General features: G+C 41.2%; 1 protein-coding gene and 1 long non-coding RNA gene across 13 annotated transcripts in view; one reads left to right on the forward strand and one right to left on the reverse strand.

The window, feature by feature from the left end:
* Positions 1 to 21592, reverse strand: part of LOC146501036 (uncharacterized) — a 178230-nt gene that overhangs the window by 142856 nt on the left and 13782 nt on the right. The gene's annotated exons all lie outside the window — the stretch shown is intronic.
* Positions 1 to 21592, forward strand: part of tns1b (tensin 1b) — a 195063-nt gene that overhangs the window by 76339 nt on the left and 97132 nt on the right. For 10 of the 12 annotated variants that reach the window (XM_085134529.1, XM_085134527.1, XM_085134530.1 and 7 more), the window contains exon 3: positions 2634 to 2671. In XM_085134529.1, the coding sequence (XP_084990655.1) occupies positions 2634 to 2671 (38 nt within the window). Of the gene's footprint in view, positions 1 to 2633; positions 2672 to 5722; positions 18447 to 21592 lie in introns of those variants that run through there. The other 2 variants (XM_085134531.1, XM_085134533.1) reach the window with 1 other exon arrangement.

Below are 21592 nucleotides of genomic sequence, written 5' to 3' on the forward strand. Positions count from 1 at the left end.
GTGAAGAATAGTACGCAATAGGCGCCACTGCACCAACAAAGTCTTTTATTGTTTATTCATAGTTTCCACAAGCTTATCTGCTGGAAAACTGTAGTTTTGAAGCTGCCCCTGAGTTCAAGTATCTTGGGATTTTATTCACGATGATGGAAAGGAGCTGGGCCAATGGGTTGGTGCAGCATCTTCAGGAATGAAGGCGTTGTAGCAGACTGTCATGGTGAAAAGTGGGATAAGTCAAAAGGCAAAGCTTTTCCAGCTACCAGATCTATGTTCCAACCTTCACCTGTGGTCATGAGTTCTGGGTAATAACCAATAAGGCAAGGCTGCGAATACTAGCTGCCTCCTTTTAGAGGTTTTTTTGGGTTCATCCAACAGGTTCTTCCCTCAGTCTCACCTTCCACCTCTGGTCTTTTTACCTTTTATGTTGCAGATTTGTTTAAGCCTGTGCAAGTGCAAAACCATTCACTAGTTGAACTTGGCCAAGAAATGTCAAGATACGTCTTTCACACAAGCCTGGGAGAATTAGCATTTTATCAAGTCTTTCTGTGATGTCTGTATGTACTAAACTGCTGGCCCCAGTGGAACATTGACTTGACATTCATAGAGTGCAGCTTATAAGAAGGAGGGTCACGCAAAGAAAACTCCACGTGGTTTTAGAACTAAAGGAGTGTTTCAGGGATATCCTGTTTGATTAATCTGTATACATCAGAGAGAACATAGTGTTTAGGAAGCAAGAGTAGAGGAAGTATAGGGTTCAGGAAAACACTGCACTGCCACCATAACATAATACAAAGCACACAATCTGACTCTCACACAATGTCAGGACTGGCCACCTCCCAGTTTCATATCAATGACTTGACAACTATTCACAACAGATATTACAACTGCTTTGAAGAATGTGGCTCGAGACAGGAAGAAAAACTCATTACATAAGGCGTAGAACGTTCCAGTAAAAGCATACAGCCTTCTCCTTTATTTGGAAAGCCTACACCTCGGCACGCTGAGCCGTGTTTTGGTTTTCTGTCCTTCGAGGGAAGCTGAGAATTTATGAGCCGCTGGTCCAGGTGCTCTCTCTTGTTGACCCTTATTGGTGGCCCAGTGGGAGTCCACAGAGAGGCCTTGAGGACAGAAGGGGAGCTGTGAAAACTGTGCAGAAATTCTATAGTTAAACAACTTCTTTAATCTTTGATGAAAATTTTGAGATCTGCTTTAACCATATACTGTACTGGTGCAGTGGCTATTTGAAGAGAGTGCAACTGTGGTTCTTTTTTTCATAGCTACAATTTACTGATATCACCTGAATACATCTCATGCAATCAGTCATGTTTTAGAAAATGTTTAGAAAAGATGACATCTTGCTAAAAATAACAAATATGACTGATTTCGACGCTCTTGTGTGACACAAAAGGTAAGGTTTTATTCAGTATTCTGAATAAAGTTTGAGAGGCTTTAAAAAAATCCCAGAAGGTTCCTAGGAGAAAGAGCAAGGCTCTAGAAGGTGGTCTTAAAATCCAGGAGTAACCCAGGAAAAATTGGGGTGTTGGTTGGAATGAAGCAGACAGATGTGGATTTTTATTGAAGCAAAAAAGGTGAGAGAATTAAAATGTTCAAGAGGTGGAAAGTTTCCAAAAACAGGAGGAAAATCTGTCCCTAAGATTAATATTCTGGGGAAAGAAATTCAGGAAAACTGATTAATTACTCCAAAAAGCTGATTCTGTTAATCTGGACGTAGCGTTTTCAGTGGGAGAAATAGTTTGTCATTCATCCAGGTGACTTCTTCAGTTCAGCTGACTGCAGGTTTCCCCAACCTTATAAACAGTACATTTGCACAATGACTGAAACCAGCACCACTGAAGCTGGGACTGAAGAAGTCATTGGATGAGTGACGAAACGTCTCTCCCACTGGAAACGCTGCATCCAGATGAACAGAATCAACTTTTTGGGATTTCCTTACCTGGATAATTGAGCGTGCATCAAGACTGATCATTTGTTGTTTGGGACTAATGAGTAACCTAATATTTTCCAGCTGCAGACCTCGAGATAAATCGGATCTTTTAACTTCATGTGACAGTCGTGTGGTCAGTGTAGGAATCGATAACTGGAGAGTGGCCTGTCACACAAATGCACAGACGGCTGAAACATCCTGACTTATTCATTGCACTGAAAGCTGTTTAGCCTGGGAGACGATGAGTACTGCAGCCCAAACTCTCACAGTGGTTTCTTTTTTATGTGCGGCTGAGTGTGTTTTGATGTGTATCTGTAGATTTTGAGATGCTTCAGTAAAAAGATCATGGCACTGGTGATGATTTCACTTTAAAAAGTTCATTTAACCGATGACACAGAGATGAGATCTCTCACTGTGTGTTATCCTTCACAGCAGTGAATTCTAAGCCTTTGCTGGGAGTGTGAGCTGCTGTGGCAGTATCAGCCTGCTAACAGCAGATGCTGTTTGACTTTGACCACAGTACAAACATTGTGGAATTTGAATATACCTCTTGCTTTTTCATGTCTTCTTGACAGCTGCTCAGCGTCATCACTCATAATGCAACACGCAGTCTGAATTTCTCCATAATGTTCAAAAGCTTTTTATGATCTGTGGAGTTAATTGGTTTTTCTCTCCTTTTCTTTTTTTCCAGTGTGCCGAATCGCATGCCACAAGAAATGTGAAGTCAAGGTAAGAGTCCTAAACAATTTGCACACATAAAAAAAACCCAAAAAGGAAGGCAATGTCATGTTTGCTGATATTTGAATGTTATATTTAGTAATACCTTCATGCATCAAGTGAATATTGCTTTCCACGTGAAGGAACATGAGAAGGGCTGAATGTTCTCTGTTTATTTGGAGCCATCTACTCTTTAAGATGTGCGTATGTGCACATATACATGCAGATGTTGAGATAGGTGGGGTTTGGGGGGAGTTTATGTTCTGCAGAAGAATCTTAAGAATGTCTAAACAAGTACTCTTTGTACCAGAATCTGTTTATGTTGGATGAGCTCTTGCGTCTTGGAGATCGTCCCCGTGTTCTAAAAATAAAAGACCTCTTGGTGGAGCTGGAGCTCGATTAATCATGTTGTGCGAAAGCAAAGAGCAAGAAAACGGGAGGGAAAACAAAGAGAAGCTGGAGTTTGTGCTGGATAATTAGAAAGGTACAGCATTCATTTAGGGTTTAGGGCAGGATTTGCACACATACAGCACATACCTAAACACACACCCTTCATCTGGTATCCATTATTGGAAATGGGTGCTAGTTGCCAGCGTTGCCCACTCTGTTTTACACACAGGAAATGCCAGGGGCGCAGGGCAGGCGGGCCACGCTGAATAAGAGGCGGTGGGTTTGGTGAACCATGTGAGGGAGGTCTCCAGTGGAACGTTATTAAACAAAATGGCTGAAATTATAAGACCTACGTGTGATTCCTGTCTCACTGGTGACTGCGTTTCAATATTAGAACCTTGACAAATGAGAGTTCCAGTTTCTTAGGATGGTTTAAAGTTTTAGTTCACCAAAGCTAGTGAGAGAGCAGGTGCAAGGGTTCAGGTTTAATTCCACAGCTCTAAACAACCTTTAAAATATAACACATCCACCATCACCCAATAGATAATGTAGCCAGTGACTTCTGTGAAATAGTGTTACTGCTGTTTGAAAGAATGTGTGACCTTTATCAGTTTTTTGATTAATATAATAATAAATTTAGGATCGTCAGAGAAAAATTCTCCATCTACTACAGCCTCCTCGTGTTTATTAAGCGTCACAGACAGTCCAATCTAATGTCTCGTATTCCTCCATCATTAGTAATAAGAGATAAGAGATAAGATAAAACTTTATTAATTATTAATCCCTCGGGTGGGTTCCTCTGGGAAATTTGGTTTCCAAAAAAGCACAGCACCGACAGAAGTTACAGAGTTACAGAATATTATATATATATATATATATATATATATATATATATATATATATATATATATATATATACACATACATACATACAGTGGGGCAAAAAAGTATTTAGTCAGCCACCGATTGTGCAAGTTCCCCCACTTAAAATGATGACAGAGGTCAGTAATTTGCACCAGAGGTACACTTCAACTGTGAGAGACAGAATGTGAAAAAAAAAATCCATGAATTCACATGGTAGGATTTGTAAAGAATTTATTCGTAAATCAGGGTGGAAAATAAGTATTTGGTCAATAACAAAAATACAACTCAATACTTTGTAACATAACCTTTGTTGGCAATAACAGAGGTCAAACATTTACTATAGGTCTTTACCAGGTTTGCACACACAGTAGCTGGTATTTTGGCCCATTCCTCCATGCAGATCTTCTCAAGAGCAGTGATGTTTTGGGGCTGTCGCCGAGCAACACGGACTTTCAACTCCCGCCACAGATTTTCTATGGGGTTGAGGTCTGGAGACTGGCTAGGCCACTCCAGGACTTTCAAATGCTTCTTACGGAGCCACTCCTTTGTTGCCCGGGCGGTGTGTTTTGGATCATTGTCATGTTGGAAGACCCAGCCTCGTTTCATCTTCAAAGTTCTCACTGATGGAAGGAGGTTTTGGCTCAAAATCTCACGATACTTGGCCCCATTCATTCTGTCCTTAACACGGATCAGTTGTCCTGTCCCCTTGGCAGAAAAACAGCCCCATAGCATGATGTTTCCACCCCCATGCTTCACAGTAGGTATGGTGTTCTTGGGATGCAACTCAGTATTCTTCTTCCTCCAAACACGATGAGTTGAGTTTATACCAAAAAGTTCTACTTTGGTTTCATCTGACCACATGACATTCTCCCAATCCTCTGCTGTATCATCCATGTGCTCTCTGGCAAACTTCAGACGGGCCTGGACATGCACTGGCTTCAGCAGCGGAACACGTCTGGCACTGCGGGATTTGATTCCCTGCCGTTGTAGTGTGTTTCTGATGGTGACCTTTGTTACTTTGGTCCCAGCTCTCTGCAGGTCATTCACCAGGTCCCCCCATGTGGTTCTGGGATCTTTGCTCACCGTTCTCATGATCATTTTGACCCCACGGGATGAGATCTTGCGTGGAGCCCCAGATCGAGGGAGATTATCAGTGGTCTTGTATGTCTTCCATTTTCTGATGATTGCTCCCACAGTTGATTTTTTCACACCAAGCTGCTTGCCTATTGTAGATTCACTCTTCCCAGTCTGGTGCAGGTCTACAATTCTTTTCCTGGTGTCCTTCGAAAGCTCTTTGGTCTTGGCCATGGCGGAGTTTGGAGTCTGACTGGTTGAGGCTGTGGACAGGTGTCTTTTATACAGATGATGAGGTCAAACAGGTGCCATTCATACAGGTAACGAGTGGGGGACAGAAAAGCTTCTTACAGAAGACGTTACAGGTCTGTGAGAGCCAGGGATTTTCCTTGTTTGAGGTGACCAAATACTTATTTTCCACCCTGATTTACGAATAAATTCTTTACAAATCCTACCATGTGAATTCATGGATTTTTTTTTCACATTCTGTCTCTCACAGTTGAAGTGTACCTCTGGTGCAAATTACTGACCTCTGTCATCATTTTAAGTGGGGGAACTTGCACAATCGGTGGCTGACTAAATACTTTTTTGCCCCACTGTATATACACATATATAAATACAAAGACATATATAGATAAAATATATAGATATATAGATATATATATATATAGATAGATATATAGATAAAATATAAAATATATAAAAATATATAAAAAATATATAAAATATATAAAATAATAGATTGCTTTGCTAAAGAAAGTTATTTAGTCTTTTAGCTCATGTTGTTGTGCTACATTTATTTGCGCTCAGAGTGCATCTGTATAAAATCTGTTTTACTCTGGGCTGATATGAAGTTGGGGAAACATATACATATGGGAATATGTGGCAATTTCAGAGCTGATTCTAATTCTGACAATAAATTGTCATGCACTCAAACGTCTTCATGAATGACTTGGACTTTTTTTTAGTGGGCTTAAAGAAGCAATTTACTACAAATATGTCCAGTTAGGATCTGAGCCTCTTGTAGGGGGAGGTTAAAAACCTTTTGTGTGTCTCTCTTAACCTTGGGTTAATAACAGTAGATGAGAGTAGTGTGGGAGTGTGTGGGTCTGTGGGTCTAAAGTGAAGCATTACAGAAGAGTCTTAATGCATCCTGTTTAATAGCCAGTAGGGAGTAATGCTTGTGGTTAAAAATGACTTGCAGTTATATCAAAGTCTATGGGAAGCAGACCTTTCTCTGTTGTTTCATGGTGTCAGGCAATACTTTCAGGTCATATTAAACAGGCCGTTAAGTTTTATAAATTCTGGCTATTCTATAAGAAGATTTTCCAGAAAATGCTCATGAGCATGTGGTTTCAAAGCCAGATCCACCCTTCATTCGAAACATCCAAGTTGCTAATCTTGAAGCTTCAAAATGACACTTTACAAACCCGTGAGTGACACCAGTCCCTCTGTCCAGCTTTCCATTTATTCTGCTGTGTGTGTGTCTGTTAGCAATCATTAAATTAATCAATCTTTAGCATCTACAGGTAGCTGTCTAACTGACAGCTAGGTAGGTAGTTGAGGTGATGGTAGGGTTTCAGCAAGGTTACTGTAAACCAAAATTTCATGAAACCCGGTGGAGAGCTGGAGCTTCAGGGGAAAAAAACAATGTTACTAAAGGGAAAAAGAATAACATTAAATTCTGCTGTGGATCCAGATCTCTCACTTTAATGTTGGTAAAGCATTGGTGTTGGTTAGCGATGAGCTTCTGACTTCCCTCATAATATGTACTTTGATCCAGAGTAATTTGAAAGGGCCTTATTGAGAAGAAATGTGTCGCTGAAACCTGCAGAAATTACGTCTTTTTCTCCTTTGTTTTCCCTGCAGATTGTGCAATTTTTTTAAGTGTGATGAATGGAAGTACACAGTACATGATAACGCTTGAATTTCAGGAAGCCAGAGGTCAAATTTGTTGGAGAAGCCTAGCAAACTGCCAGTGTCTATATATACAAACCTGCAACTTTCCATCTCCAAAAATCACAGCAGCATTTCCTTTTCTAAACATTTCAGCTAAAAATGTCAAGGCTTTGGCAGGAAGCAATTTGCTAAAAAGCCTGAGATGAAAAACAAGGGAGTGACCACGACAGGGTCAAGCATGATAACTATCGGCACTCAGTCAGGCCTGCGAGACCACTGGCTACATTTTTATGACTTATTTATTTTAAAATCCAGCTAAAGCTCTTTTCTGCGACCTGTCAGCCATATATGATCTGAAATGTTAGGAATCTGAGCGCTCGAAAATAACTCCGAGGTAGGACAGTTCTCGCAAGTACACGTTACAATTATAAATCTCCATCTGGAGATAAGAATAATATACAGCCCATATTTAACCGGGCAGCAAACAAATGGTCACAAAATGCCTCCCCACCTTCATGCCTGTTTACTCACAGCTGGATGTGAAAAATGTGTTAAATCTTGTCAGTAAAATTTTGCTTCTGGGTGATGACAGGAAAGAGCCAAAAACATCACATAGGGTGTTCCTGAAAGTGAACATGAATATGTTTGCATGAAGTGATGGTATCTTTCCATTTTTCAGGCTAATTTACAAGTCTCCCTTCTTTATGCATAGTCTCCTTTGTATATATAATATATATATATACTTCCTTACAAAAACAGAGAGGCTGGATTTCTGGGACTTTCGTGCCAACTTGCTGTGAAAGCGCTGAGGAAAGGTAAAACCTCAAACTGCTTAAGCACTAATTTCAGTCTAAAGGCATGGCTTGTATGCCTTCCACCCTGCCCAGCAGTTAAATAACAACATGACTGCATTCAGACTTCAGTTCTAATTAAAATATATTTATTTTTCCCTTTTACTTAACCTTACAGGGTATTGTGCCAAGAAAACACTGCTGGAAATCAGTTCAGGACACCATCTTTCCAAAAAGACTTCATCCTAGTAACGCTGGGGTTTAGTACACGTGACGTTGAAGGTGTGAAGTTAGAAAGAATTTAACCTCAACTAGAGTTATCAAGATCAAATTCAGTCTTCATTTACCTGAATCAAGGTAGTTATTAAAATATAGGTTTGTTTGCCCAGTGTTTACTCCTCAGGAGATTACACATTGATATGAAAGAGGTAGTGTTGATACCATATAGCCATCCGCAAGCACGGACAGGTCTAGAGCAACAGATTTCTCTCAAGAGGAAATTGTAACCCTAAATAAATGTGAGGAAAATAAAAATAGCGGTCAAATCCAAGAAGGATGTTGGTTAAAAACATAAATGATAAGAATAGGCTAATAAGGACAGTAGCCTTATCATTGCCTAGCCCTAATTACAATCAATATTTAATTAACTTTGAGTTTATTTAACACCAATTCACAATAACAGTTTGCTCAAAGTGCTTTACATTGTAAGATAAACTCAACAAACAGAGAAAGAGAAGCCCAGCATTTCCCCAAGTCCCCTCTGATCAAGGACTTGGAAAAAAGTGGTGAGGAAGAACTCCCTTTTAACAGGAAGAGACCTCCAGCAGACCCAGGTTTGGGAAGGAGCAGCCACCTGCAAATCCTATATAAATACAGGAAGAGATTCGCTCACTGTGCATTATTTTGTCACTAATGGTTGGTTGCTAGTAGACAATCTACTAGTATAATTACTACTCCTTTGTGCTATATGTCAATCAACAGCATTCTTCACTTTCATTGGTAGTTGCTTTAATTTTTTGACTTTTTTTGAGTTGAGACAATATTAACTCTTGACCTGCCAGTACTTTCTTTGCTTTGGGTGGTCTCTTGTTGTTGGGACATCACCAGCAGTCACTATCTGTGTGGACGCCCCTTAAGGCTGCTTTATGATCAGTCTACAAAGGTCTATAGAAAAGAAGTCAAGCAAGGAATGGAATTGCTTTCACTTAAAATCTGCATCTCTATTGACAATAGTCACTAAAAGGCAAAGATCCTCTATGTACACCAAACATTGTGCTGTTTCCTTACCTTTTGAACATACCTGAGCTAAAATGATTTAGTAGTGCGGGGTAATTCTGAAGCTACGCTTAAAATCATGAAGTTACTTCTATTAAGGAGCTACTTCACTTTATAGTACAGAAATGAACTGCAGTGTCCTTGCTCATAGTAATAAAGGAACCTGCCATTCTGTGTATTTGTGTGGCTTCAAATATAGTATTTGGTGTATGTTGTGTTATCCAGCTGAGCTGTCCAGTCGAAGTTATTTGGTTTCTCTGATCATGGCATGTCAAGCGTGTTTTGAGAAGGAAACCACCGTGTTCCACCATTAATCAGGAGCAACGTGGAAGAGCGTATCATCTCTCCGTCTGCTGGTGTTTTCGTTCCGCTTCTCTGAAATGATGAAGCACTTGTTTTGTCAGCTCCTGAAATTCTCAGAGCGCATGCTTTGAAACTGTGGAGAGAACTCGTACGTTTCTTTGTGCTGGCTCACTTCCACTTTGTGCTTTTGTTATTTCAGATTTGTTGTTTGTGACCCTTTTAGTTCCTTTCACTGAGCACATCATGTTGCAGTTTGAGCTCTGTTGTTGCTGCTTGGAGCTTCCTGATGGATGTGCCCTCATTCGGCTCATCAGGTTTGCCAAGTGAAAAGCTGCAAATTGCCCCCTTTGTTTCATGAAAGTTGCAACATTATTACTAACACTTGATTCCTTTCCCATTCATCAAGCTTAAATTGTGTTACTGAAGCATTTCAGAGTATAAATCTATTGAAATAATAGTAAATGATAATAAAACCAGTAGGTTCACTTGCAGCATTGAGCCTCTTACATAAATATTCTCCTTTCCAGGAAGTTTCTGGATCTTACTACATACCACTGAGTTCAATAGTCATTCTGGCACCGTCTGCCTGTCAGTGGCTACCGTTTCCCGACATTTTTAACATTTCTGGGCGATCACCTGGAGATATAAAGTTCTTGGTGCGGCTACAAATAAGACAAACAGTCTACCTTGTATTATTTATCGCCTCCAAATCTTTGACACATCCAAACACCTGTATCCACACATGTGAGGTGCATTTTTGAGAGAGATCGTCAGGTCTGCAGCTGGCCTTCTCCTCACCTGGAGAACAATGTTTGCATCTATAACTGTGAAATGCTGGAGCAGTTATCTGGTTAGCAGCTATCTGGGCACTTGTTTCAGCAGTAAAACCTGGATTCATATTCAATAGCTTGTTCTGTTGTTAACCTCTTTTTCAGTTTTTTAGATGATTTTGAGATTATTGCCATTTTGATTATGCGGTTGGTTGTTTAATGAATCCTCAGAGCCCACACCCAATAAATCAAAACAAATCTGTTCTATATGGATATGGATGAACTGTTTTCAACCATGAATCCAGGTAATGAGGTCTGGATGTTGTACAGATCTGATTCTCTGGACGTTGTCCAGATGTGGCCTTTCACATATGAGGCAGACAGCTGGAGATTGATGGTCATGAGGTGGCGCCTGTGCCGATCAAGCAGGAGGCAGGACATGATGCACGTCAGCACACACTCGCTGTCTGTTAATTGTCTGAATGTATGAATCAGTGAAAGGTTAGGGCTGCAGTGCATGTGTGAAATGGCGAAGGTGTGATGGTCCAACACTTGGGTTCAAGGCGAAAACTCTGTTAACTGTAGAAACATCTGGCATGAAGTTGACGCTCCCCAGAGGGTTGATCCTACCTACTCTGGTTAGTGAGTATCATTTGGTTCAAAGCACCACTATGTCCTATCCATCCATCTTTTAGAGGAGAGGTGGGGTAAACCCTGGACAGGGTCATCACAGGGTTCACATATAGTTAGACACCTACAGCCAATTCAGATTCACCTATTACCCAACACACATTTGAACTGTTGGAGGCATACCTGGATCCATCTTTCATACTGTCTACTTCAGGAAGAAGTTGACCAAAGGAGAAAACCAGCAGTGCCTTTACATACAAATTCATTTAAAGTCACTGATTCATTTTGTTTCCCCAGCCCAGTGTATCCATGATTTATTGAGATTATTCCACACTGTGCCAGAAGACAGAAAGAAGAAGATTCATCCCAGAATGACCCACTGCTCCCATGTGTCTTTGCAGCCAGTCTCTATTGACACACAAGCCTTCTTTTAGTTTGCATTTTTTCCCTCTTGCCCTCGAGCCTCATCCTCTCTCGTGTAGCGCTTGCTTCAGCAGTCGCAGCAGCTGTCAGGATCATTTGGCTTGATTAACCTTGACTACTGTTCCAGTTACTTCCTGTAGATACCACACATTGCCACAGCGCTGATTTATCACACAGGCAGAAACTGTGATGTGTCACCACAACTGAGCCCCAGCAAAGGTTTTTCATATTCAAAGACTGTAACACAGTCTGTGTAGCAGTTTCACCTTTAATTTCTCTAATAAATTCATGTTTCTGTTAAGACACATAGTATAACAGGTTCTTTGATCATTTAAATAAATTGAGTCATCATCAGGAAATTTATATTACTTATGGCGTCAACCCCCTCGATGTAGAAAAGGCCTTTATGCTCTTAGTTCTGCATTGCTTTTGTTCTAATGGATAAACAAGGCATTCAAAGAAAGGGGGAAAAATACATATTGTGCTTTTGCTGTAAGACATTACATAAGTCCAAGTTTGGGGAGGTTTCAAAGCATTGCATCGAACCCCTTTGACAACATTAACAGCTTCCTTCATGTTGCATGTTGTGTTGGCCGTGTAGAGAGTGAGAAATGGAAGTTAAAGTAGGAGACGGGCTGACCCTTTGTTAAGAAAACAAACGGAAGAGGCCGTGTCAGAGTTGTATAATTGTTACACACTTAGCGCGCCAACAAGTTAGAGCAAACACACAAGGGTGGGCTCATGACTAAAATATTCCTGTATTGGTCATGGTATCTGCACCTACTTTAAAAAAAAAAACAACAAAAAGAAAACAACAGCTCCTCGTCTGATCAAATGCAGAGCCAGCCAGCAGCTCTGAGGCTAATTGAATTAGCAGTCACAGGACAGAACACATGCTCGCTACTCTGTTCTCCTCCTTATGACCGCAAACGTTTGCAGGAACACAACAACAGCTCAATCATGGGATAAATCATATGGCTTCTAATTTGAGTGCATTTTTTGTATAAGGAGCGATGTTTTCTGGGGTAATTTCATTGCGATTTTATATCACGAGGATGAAAATAATCGACTAAGTAAACATTTTTACTACAATTCAGTATTCAGTATTTTTTCAAGACATGTTGAAGTATGCAGTTTCTGATTGCTCCCACGTGAAAATATTTAAGGCAATTGTCTGAAATTTTATGCAAAGTGAGTGTCGTCCTTGCTACATGTGCTACCTCCTGCTGTGTGCTACAGATGTGGACAGAATTGTTAGAGCCTCTGTGAAATTTAAAGGCTTTGTCATTATTTTCCCAAGTGCTTTTCTGACATAGCATTTCTAAAATAGTTTTCTTTAGAAAGCATAAATAATTTTTGTTTGCATATAATAACAGAATTATTTCAGAAATAAAACTATCATGGTTAATATAATTAGCCCCCTGAAAATGGACTTTATTATTGAATAATAGCAGAAACCACTGATGTGCAGTGATGTGATTTAACTTTGTAATGCTCAAGGCTTATAAAATTGAGTTAAAACCGAGGATTATCTTCTAATTTGCACACAGTATAAAAACTTCAGAGAGGGTTTGGGCTGTCACATGAAAAAGCATCATGCTAATCAGTTTAGACTTGAGAAAAATAATGTTTGATGCTATCAAAGCAGGAGATGGATATACAAAGTTGCACAGTACAGACAAGCCTTGCAGGTGGGAAAATAAAATTTTAAAGACTCTAAAACGAAAACTAGTGAGTGATGTGTTAAAAGACCCCAAAACAACGGTCAACATACTAGTCAATGACTCAGCCAAGTCAGCTAAGCTATATAGATGATAGTATTTCTTATACAGTAAGTTTCATCCAGATAGATAAACACATGTAGGAAGACCTACAAACTTACGCTGCAGTCATTATAGTAAGATGAAAAAAATAAATATGCGACTTTAACTTTGACTGTCAAACAAAAGAAATAAAAATGGACCTACAGTCACAATCATCTGTCATTTCTCCTTGTTCATGTGCATAAACTAACGGCTTACACAAGGACCATGGGCTTACGGCCATGTATTTAGTAAGTGCATGTTAGCGACATGTGCATAGATACAGCAGAGAAAACAAACAGGAACGCCCAGCTTTAGCACGATGGAGTAATCAAGAGCTGTGGGAAAGAATGTCAACAACGTGCCAAGTGCACGAAGGAGACGCGGATGGAAGAAGTGAGTGAGAAGGATGAATGTGCTTAAGATCAATTAGAAAAAAAAATTCCACACTTTCATTTCATTGCCCTTGTTGTACAGAGGAAGAACTGCTGAGCATGCACATCTCTCCCGGAGTTTCTAATCGTCTCTGAGTGCTACAACAGCTGTGAGTGTTGAGGTTTTTTTCGGAGGAGCCTTCTTTATTACGTGCTCAAGGAGTTCGGAGACTTTGTTCTGTTCAAGTTCCCCACCCTTACATCTGCAGCCTGTCCTTTGGTTCAAGGCAACAGCTTTTCCATTCCATGTCAGCTCCTGCTGCCTAATCATGACCATCCAGTAGAAAAATCCATGTTAAATCTGGTCTGTAAGCTGCGAGGGCGTTGCCGAAGCGTTCCACCGGGCGCTGGGGGACCGAGACCCTGACGCTCGCTCCTGACGTTGCTTGGGAAAGCCTGAGTCAGACTGATGAGACTGGACCTCACCCAGAGTGTTCTCTCCCGCTCTGTGTTTCTTTCTGTAGCCCTCCTGTGTACTATTTTGTTTTTTCTTTTCTACGTTTTTCTTTCTCTATCCTCCTCTTTTTCTTTCCCCATCATTCACTGAGGAAGGCACTGATTCCCCCCCATTGTTGCTCCTTTGCTTATCAGTCTGTGTGAGGACCACACAAAGTGATGGGTGCGTTCATTTTTTCATAATCAGAAAAAAAAGAATTTGTTCCCTCCCAATAATAAACATTAAAGGAGCAAAGGGCCTACTTAGTGAAACTGATGTAGCAATCTTTTTTCCTTTTTTTTTTACCCCTCTCGAATAGACACTCACAGCCACTTCATTAGGAACACCTGTTTGTTTGCGTTTTAACACAAATATGTAGTCAGTCACTTGGCAGCAAGTCGATGCTTTTAGACATGTGGACAGGATCAAGACAACCTCCTAAAGGTCAAACTGAGCATCAGACTGGGGAAGAAAAGGAATTTAAGTGCCTTTGTGAGCGTGGAAAGACCTTTGCTGCTGGCTGCACCATCTACCTTGTCTAGGATTTACAGAGAATGGTTTGTAAAGGCAAAATATCCAGTGAGCGGCAGATCTCTGGGAAAAAATGTCTATATCAGAGGTTAGTGGACAATGGCCAGACTTCTTCAAGACTACAGTAACTCAAATAACCACTTGTTACACCGGCTGCCAAGCCTGACAGAAAAACTGAGGCTACAGTTCACACGGGCTCACCAAAATTGGACAATAGCCGATTGCAAAAATGTTTCCTGGTCTGACGAGTCTCAATTTTTGCTGCAACATTCAAATTATGTGTAAAGAACATAAAAGCAGTTCAGGCTGATTTGGGTGGTATAATGATGTGGGAAATATGTTTTTTTGCACACTTTGGACCTCTTAGTACCAAATGACCATCATTTAAATAGCACAACCTCCCTGAGTGTTGCTGGTGACCATGACCATGCCTTTATGACTGCAGCGTACACATCTTCACAGCTTCCAGCAGGACAAGGCATCATGTCACAAAGCTCAGATTGGTTTGAACATGGCAATGAGTTTTCTCCACAATCACCAGATCTCAGTCCAGTGGACCACTTTTAGGATGTGGTGAAGTGAAGATTCTCATCGAGCATGTGCTGCAGACATACACTGTTGAATCAATGCCATGAAGAATTCAGAGAGTTCTAAGGATGTCTCCAAAAGGGCATCCGACTCAGTCCTATCAAGGGGTAACTAATGAACTGCCTGGTTAATATAAGTTATGAGTTTTTGTAGAACATGCAAGACACATTGTGTTCTGATCTCAGTGAGCTGCTGCACACCAGGTTGAAAAAGCCAGAAGGAACATGATGAAGGAGGAGGTCTGACTGAAAGCCAAGCTGAGAGTGTTGCTTGCTTAAGCTAATGTAACTGTTTTTGATCAGTCTGAAAAACATCGCTGAGATGCACACAATTCCACGTTTAAACATGCAGAAAGTTTTGCACATGAGCTTTAATATATCTGAGCTATTAAGCCCATGGCTTTATTAAGTGCTTTATAAACAGATAACACATTGTTACGCTGTGACTCACACATTTTGGAAATCTTGCCTACATGTGCGTGGATTTAGCAGGGAAAATACTGGGCGATAAAAGTATATTAGTTGAAAGTAAGACTGATTATTGTACTTTTCTTTATATGGGAAAAAAGATGGTGCCATCATAAAGTAATGCAGAAAATGTAGAAAATTCAATAGAAATGTAAGGATTTTGTTCCTGTGGTGGATTCCCAGACCCTCCTGTTAATGTTGTGTCCTATTAAAATGAGTTAAAAAGAGACCGAGAGATTTCAGTTCCTACAAAAATGAGCAGTAAGAGTAAAAAAAAAAAAAAAAAGAATTGGCGTGGCTGTGCGATAGTTGTTTCTGGCAGTGCCGGTGTGATTACAGACAGCAGCCACGGGATTATGAAGGTAATAAAAGCCAGGACGCAGGAAATAGCCCAGACTAAGAGAAACATATCAGCCTCAAACACAGACAGATAACTTCCCCACGCTTTGCACTTCCCGACATACACGGATGAAACTGGTGGTCTGCACCACTGCATTGTGGTGAGCGGTGAAACACAAAGCTCGACTCAGAGCCGCACAGGCAAACGCAGACACTAGGAACAGGGAATTCCCGCTCCCCACAGTTTAAAACCTTGTCCCTCCGCTGAAGGTGACTATCTCACATAAACAAGCATGTTGTTTTGTTGCCGTGAACCACATGTCTGCTCTTTGGCAGCACTCCCTTCCTTCCTGGGCCTTGTCATTAATAGTGAATTAAATAACGCTTACAGAGCTGACATCTGGTGAACACGACTTCAAGCTAGAGGTGTTGCTCTTCAGAGCCGCCTTCCGTGTAATTACCTCCAAGCAGCATCAAAGACGGTGGCCATTCTTTCCATGTTGAGACATAATCCTTAATGTGCTACAAATTTGTACCATGCATTCTTCAGTAAAGCCTCTTTGTCTGCTACTGGATAATAGCCAGCGACGTTGTGGGAGCACATTAAAACGGCACGCTTACTGTAAGGCTGCGAGTAGTGCTATAACCTAGGCTGCTTGGATGACTTGAGGTGAGATTAAAGCCATCCAGTTTAATGTCATTTACTGGATAGTTGTTGAGTCTGATGTGGTCCAAATGTGCCAATCAGTTGACAGCTGCTAACAAAATCTATAGTGCTGCATACAAACACACTTTCCCCAATGCTTTCATGCAGTGGCTGAATCGCACCAACCAGGTTATCACCTGTTGGCCATTAAACTGACATTAATGATAAGTTAAGACTAGATTCAATTAAAAAAAGTCACATTTTCAATCAGTAATTTTGTTCATATCCATTCTCTTCACCACTTTATACTGGTGACATGTCCAGGGAGTATCCCCCAGCCCTCACCCTGTGACAGCTGGGATACGCTCAAGCATCCCCATCACCCTGTATTATTTTTAATGCATAACTAATTGAATTTAGGGTTAAAAATGAACAACTAATCTGTTAGGTTAGTTGAAATTACAGTGGTTGCCTCATCTTTTAAAGCTCAGTTTCCTGTCAGGTAAAAAGTGACGATTCATCCCCGTTAACAAGTGACTATTTCATATTTTTCACAGTAGACAGGGCTGGAAGACGACGTGTTGGTTTTACTGGTGGCGTCTGATGCATCAGTCTAGGATGAGCTCTGGTGACTGTGAAGGCCACAGCGAGTGACTCCCATATTCTTATTATTCTTAGACCTTTTCTGTAAGCACTTCTGCTTTGTGGATGGGAACAAACCTCTCCTGCCAGAATAGACATATTTCATCACTGGATGAAGGTGATCACTCGGAACAGCTTTGGTTTGATTTGTGGACCTAACAGGACCCACTAGATCACCCAACTTAAGGGGTGAAGAGCTTTTGATCTTTCTCCAAGTTATTGCTATTTAAGTTACTTGATTCTACTTTTTTGCCAGCTTAAAACTTGTAGTTTTCAAAGCCAAGGTGATACATTTAAAGGAAAGATATTTAAAATGTGAATAACGTTCCTGTTTATTCTGCAGGAGTTAGTTGAAAGGCTGATAGTCAGTGAAAGCAATCTTCTGACTACTTTCACTCTAGAGTGATGTTCTAAATCTTTATAATAGCATGTGAGGACAGGGTTTAACTCTTGGAATCAAAGCCATAGAATTTCATGGCTTTGTGAGTTGGTGACTGGTCAGCATGTAGCTCCTTGCTGCTGTCTGACTTTGCCTTGAAGTCAATGGATTCATTCATGGTACTTTCCCTCTCGTGGGCAGCCGTAGAGTGAGTGTGTAGGAGAGAGCTTGTGAGGAAGGGGGGGGCAGAAAAGGCGGGTGGAGGTCTGCCGACGACTCATATTTAACCTGTAACTTGAGAAGCTGATAACAAGGAGAGAATGAAGAATGAGCTCGTGATGAAGGAGTGTGTGTGAGAAAGTGAGAAAAAGACGGTGAAAGGAAAGAGCTGTGCTTTTGTTCCCCCCGATCTCACGTCCCCTTCTTCCCTCCCGATCTCCCTGGGAAATTTGACTTGAGTATTTTTCTCCTCCTTTCTCGTTACTCATGTGTCTCCCCGTTTGGGAGGAGGGTGAAAATGGTCTGAACAAGAGGGAGGAGAAAATAAACCCAGGGAGTGAAAGAGAGGGGAAATAGCTGTAGCCCGTAGCCAGACTTTGCCTGCTTATTCAGCGCCGAGTGCTGCACTGCGCCGTCTCCAGTTGTGGGATGTTAAGATTTGCCTTTGGCTGCACTTCGCCCCACTCGCGCGCTCACATTAAGACTCTTTAGACATCTTTATGCTCATTTTCTTGGAGGAGGAGTGAGTGAGGGAGAGGCAAACCAGACCTATTAGCCTGAAGCCTGAAACACACACACACACAAACTCTCTCTCTCGCTCTCTCGTTCTCGCTCTCTGACACACACACTCACACACACACTCCTCCAGTCCTGCGCTGCACCAAGGTAACAGTGAGTGGATTTAGCTTTTAGCCATCTGGTCGGAGCACAGAGGAAAAACCTCTCTGCTGCACACGGTGGGGGGGCAGAGGAAGAAAAGCCAAAGGACGATGCAGCACTAAAACCAGACAGAGAAAACCAAAGAGTGAAAGAGAGAGAGAGAACGACACACACAAAAAAAAGACACACTCACTCTGAGACAGGATGGCCACCGCAGTGTTTCAGGTAAGAAGCGTGGTTGGGAAAGGAGGGTAAAGTACTGCTGTCTGTCTGATGTTCGAGCTCCTGGCTTTTCGTGTGTGTGTGTCAGTTTTCTGCATTGTGGATTTGCTTCACTGTTACAGAGAAACAAAGTTATCGCAGGATGTGTGTGACCTGACATAGGTGTGATACTCATGTGCGTTATGCTGCACTGGAGCAGTGCTGTCTTCAGTAGGTGAACAGTGATAAAGAGTGAATTCAGACACATATTGCGTGTTTCCACAGCAGAGTGCATCGAGCTGCTTCTGGTGTGGATTGCAGGATTTTATATTAACGAACATGTAACATACACAAGCTCATGTTGTATCAGTGTAGTATTTAAATGTGTTTATCTCAGGTAATGTAAAGCACTGCTTGCTTCTGTAGTGCTTGTGTATGTGTGTGGTCTCCTTGGCTAACCATGTTTGTGGTTGGTGGCCCATGGTCATAGCTGGAAAGATGGTGGCAGCTTCTCTTCTCTTCTCTTCTCTTCTCTTCTCTTCTCTTCCACTTACAAAGAGTGAGAATGAAAATGTGTTTGCTGTCATGCTTTCAGTGGTGCTCTGTATAAAGTATGTGTCTGCGTGCGTGTGTGTTTGTGTCGACTGCTGCAGTTGTTTCACAATAAGACCTTGCAAAAGTTGTTCCACAGATATAATCGCCCCAGGCGTGAGAAAACCCAACAGCACTTGGGGAATTTTTGGCACGTATAGCGGGAGTTACAGTTACCTCCAGTTTGCTTCAAACTGGGGAGAAGGATAAAGACGTAATGTGAAAACACAGAGCGTATTCTTAAACAGATTTGCAAGGTCACGCTGGTCACTGACAGCTGTGATTTTTCTGTCCCATCCACCCTCACTGAGTGGGTGTTTGGATTTTTAACAGATTCTGGTTCTTTCAGCAGGATATAATGTGAGTAAGAGGTTAAATTGTCTTCACATAGTTAGAAGACAGTAGGTTCCCATAAATACATTTTGTAGTGTAGTTGGAGCTGTTGGAACACAATACTAGCCTATAATGTAATGTATCGCTGCTGCTGGTAATGTATGCTAGAGACAGCTGAACGAGTCCAGTAATACTTATCTTTCAGCATGGAGCTGGTGTTGATGACTGCCCCTTCTAGACTTTGTGCTTTTTAAAAACTGGCCCTCGTTTTGACAGATTTGAGAACCAATGGTGTTATTAGCAGATATTGGGGTAATTTCAGTAGGATTTCATTTTGGACTCAATATGTGGGCACCGTCTGCCAGTCACTGGTGAATTCATTATGGTAACCCTTCCTTTAACCACTGACATCAGAGGTTCCAACTTTGGGTCTGGCACTTTTGTAGTGCCAGTGCTAGCCTTACAACATTTTTTTTTAAAAGATGGTGGAAATGTGTGAAATTGAGCACCAGCTACGCACTGATGGAAAAGTTATATGTGTCCACAAAAATGTCTAAATTTGACCCCTGTGCACCCCCAGCTTTCTACACATGGTGTGTGTGCACAGTCACTTCCAGATGTTATACAGTGGGGTACATTTTGTCAGCATGGTTTCCAGTACAGGGAGATGTGACTGTAAATCAGTCCAAAGTTGTTGAGAGTAATCACCTTTATGCTCTGAGGAAACATTTCTGTCCCGATGTGAGCTGTATCGTCCAGGATTGCAGTGCTTCCATCCACAGTAGGACTGGTTTAACCAAGTTGACCACCTCTGTGACATTTTGGAGCAATGTGTATGAGAGCACTTACCACCACCCAACACCTTTAATTTTCATTGTACGTTTCAGCTTCATTATAACCACAGAGACCCAGAAGTCTTTCAGCACTTGTAGTTTTGGGGACTCATTTATGAAAACGCACCATATAAGCAAACTATAATAAGTGATGTCTTAATATATATTTAAGCAACATTGTGAAAGAGGTCTTGGAGTGGTAACCATTTGGAATGGAAAGAATAAACAAGAAACAGTAACTAAATCTAAAAGCCTGTTGAATTTCCAGAAGCAATTCCATTTAAAAGCAGCATTATGTGGTCAGCTAATCTAAGGAAAAACAATAGGTTGCATGCATAACACTGTTGTAAAATGATCGGAGATGAGAAATGGGATGATATTAGCATTTGTCTGTCCAACTGACCAACTCCTGAGGGCAGCTTCTTTCATTTTAGCTGCTAATTTTTCATAGTCACCGGATAGTCTTCTTCTAAAAGCAGAAGAAAGGAAGGGGAATCCAAAACAATTAAAGAAGCTAAAAAGAATTTAAATTACTCAAGAGATTAAAGGGAATGCAGATTCCTGTGTTGCACAGACCTTTAAACCAATACTACGGGCAAAATACTGATTACAAATGATTTGCCGGAATGAGCGGTTTCTGACATCACAATTGGTAATAACTTGTAGGATGTGTAACCCACACATTCCTTGGCTGGCGTATGTGTAACACGGCATTGTCTTGCCTGAAGAGCGGCATTACCCGTGACGCCTGGCTGTGTGGGAATGGCGAACATCCACTGGCTTGAAGCCTGTGCCGCACTGGGTTACAGAAGAGGCATTTTTCATCATTACTGTCTGCCAGTCTGCCAAAGCCTCCCTCAACTCACTCTTATAGGCAACTCTAACCACAGTTACATACTCAACCACACATTCAGCCATAAGATCGGGACAGAGGAAGGGCTGGCCAGTTTGTGAAGGTGTGTTTGTTCACTTACTGTGTATGTGTGTGTGTGTGTGTTTCTAGGATTAGGGATAAGGCAGTGCTTCATGAACCATAAAAAACCACCAGTGTGAATTCTCATGCTCTTCAGCTGATGTAATCTTTCTTCTTCTGTGTGTATGTTTCAGTTCTTGCAGACACGGCCTCAGCTAAGACATTACGCGTATTGTAACAAACCACTTTGTTTCTTGTGTTTACTATTTTCTCATGGACTCACATTGTGACTGTGCACAACTCTAGAAGAGTGAGAGAACTTGGCTTTAGCCCTTTATTCAAGGGCACAAAGGTGCATTGTAATGTAAGCCAGGAGACACTTTTGATTTTGCTCAATGTTACACTCAAGTACAGTACAAAGTTTGCATATCCAGCATAGGCTGAATCGATACATTGCATAATACATCTACTGTATTATAATAGAACTAATGCACTCTCAC

Source organism: Neolamprologus multifasciatus, chromosome 16, assembly GCF_963576455.1.
Source record: "Neolamprologus multifasciatus chromosome 16, fNeoMul1.2, whole genome shotgun sequence".
NCBI classification, from domain to species: domain Eukaryota; kingdom Metazoa; phylum Chordata; class Actinopteri; order Cichliformes; family Cichlidae; genus Neolamprologus; species Neolamprologus multifasciatus.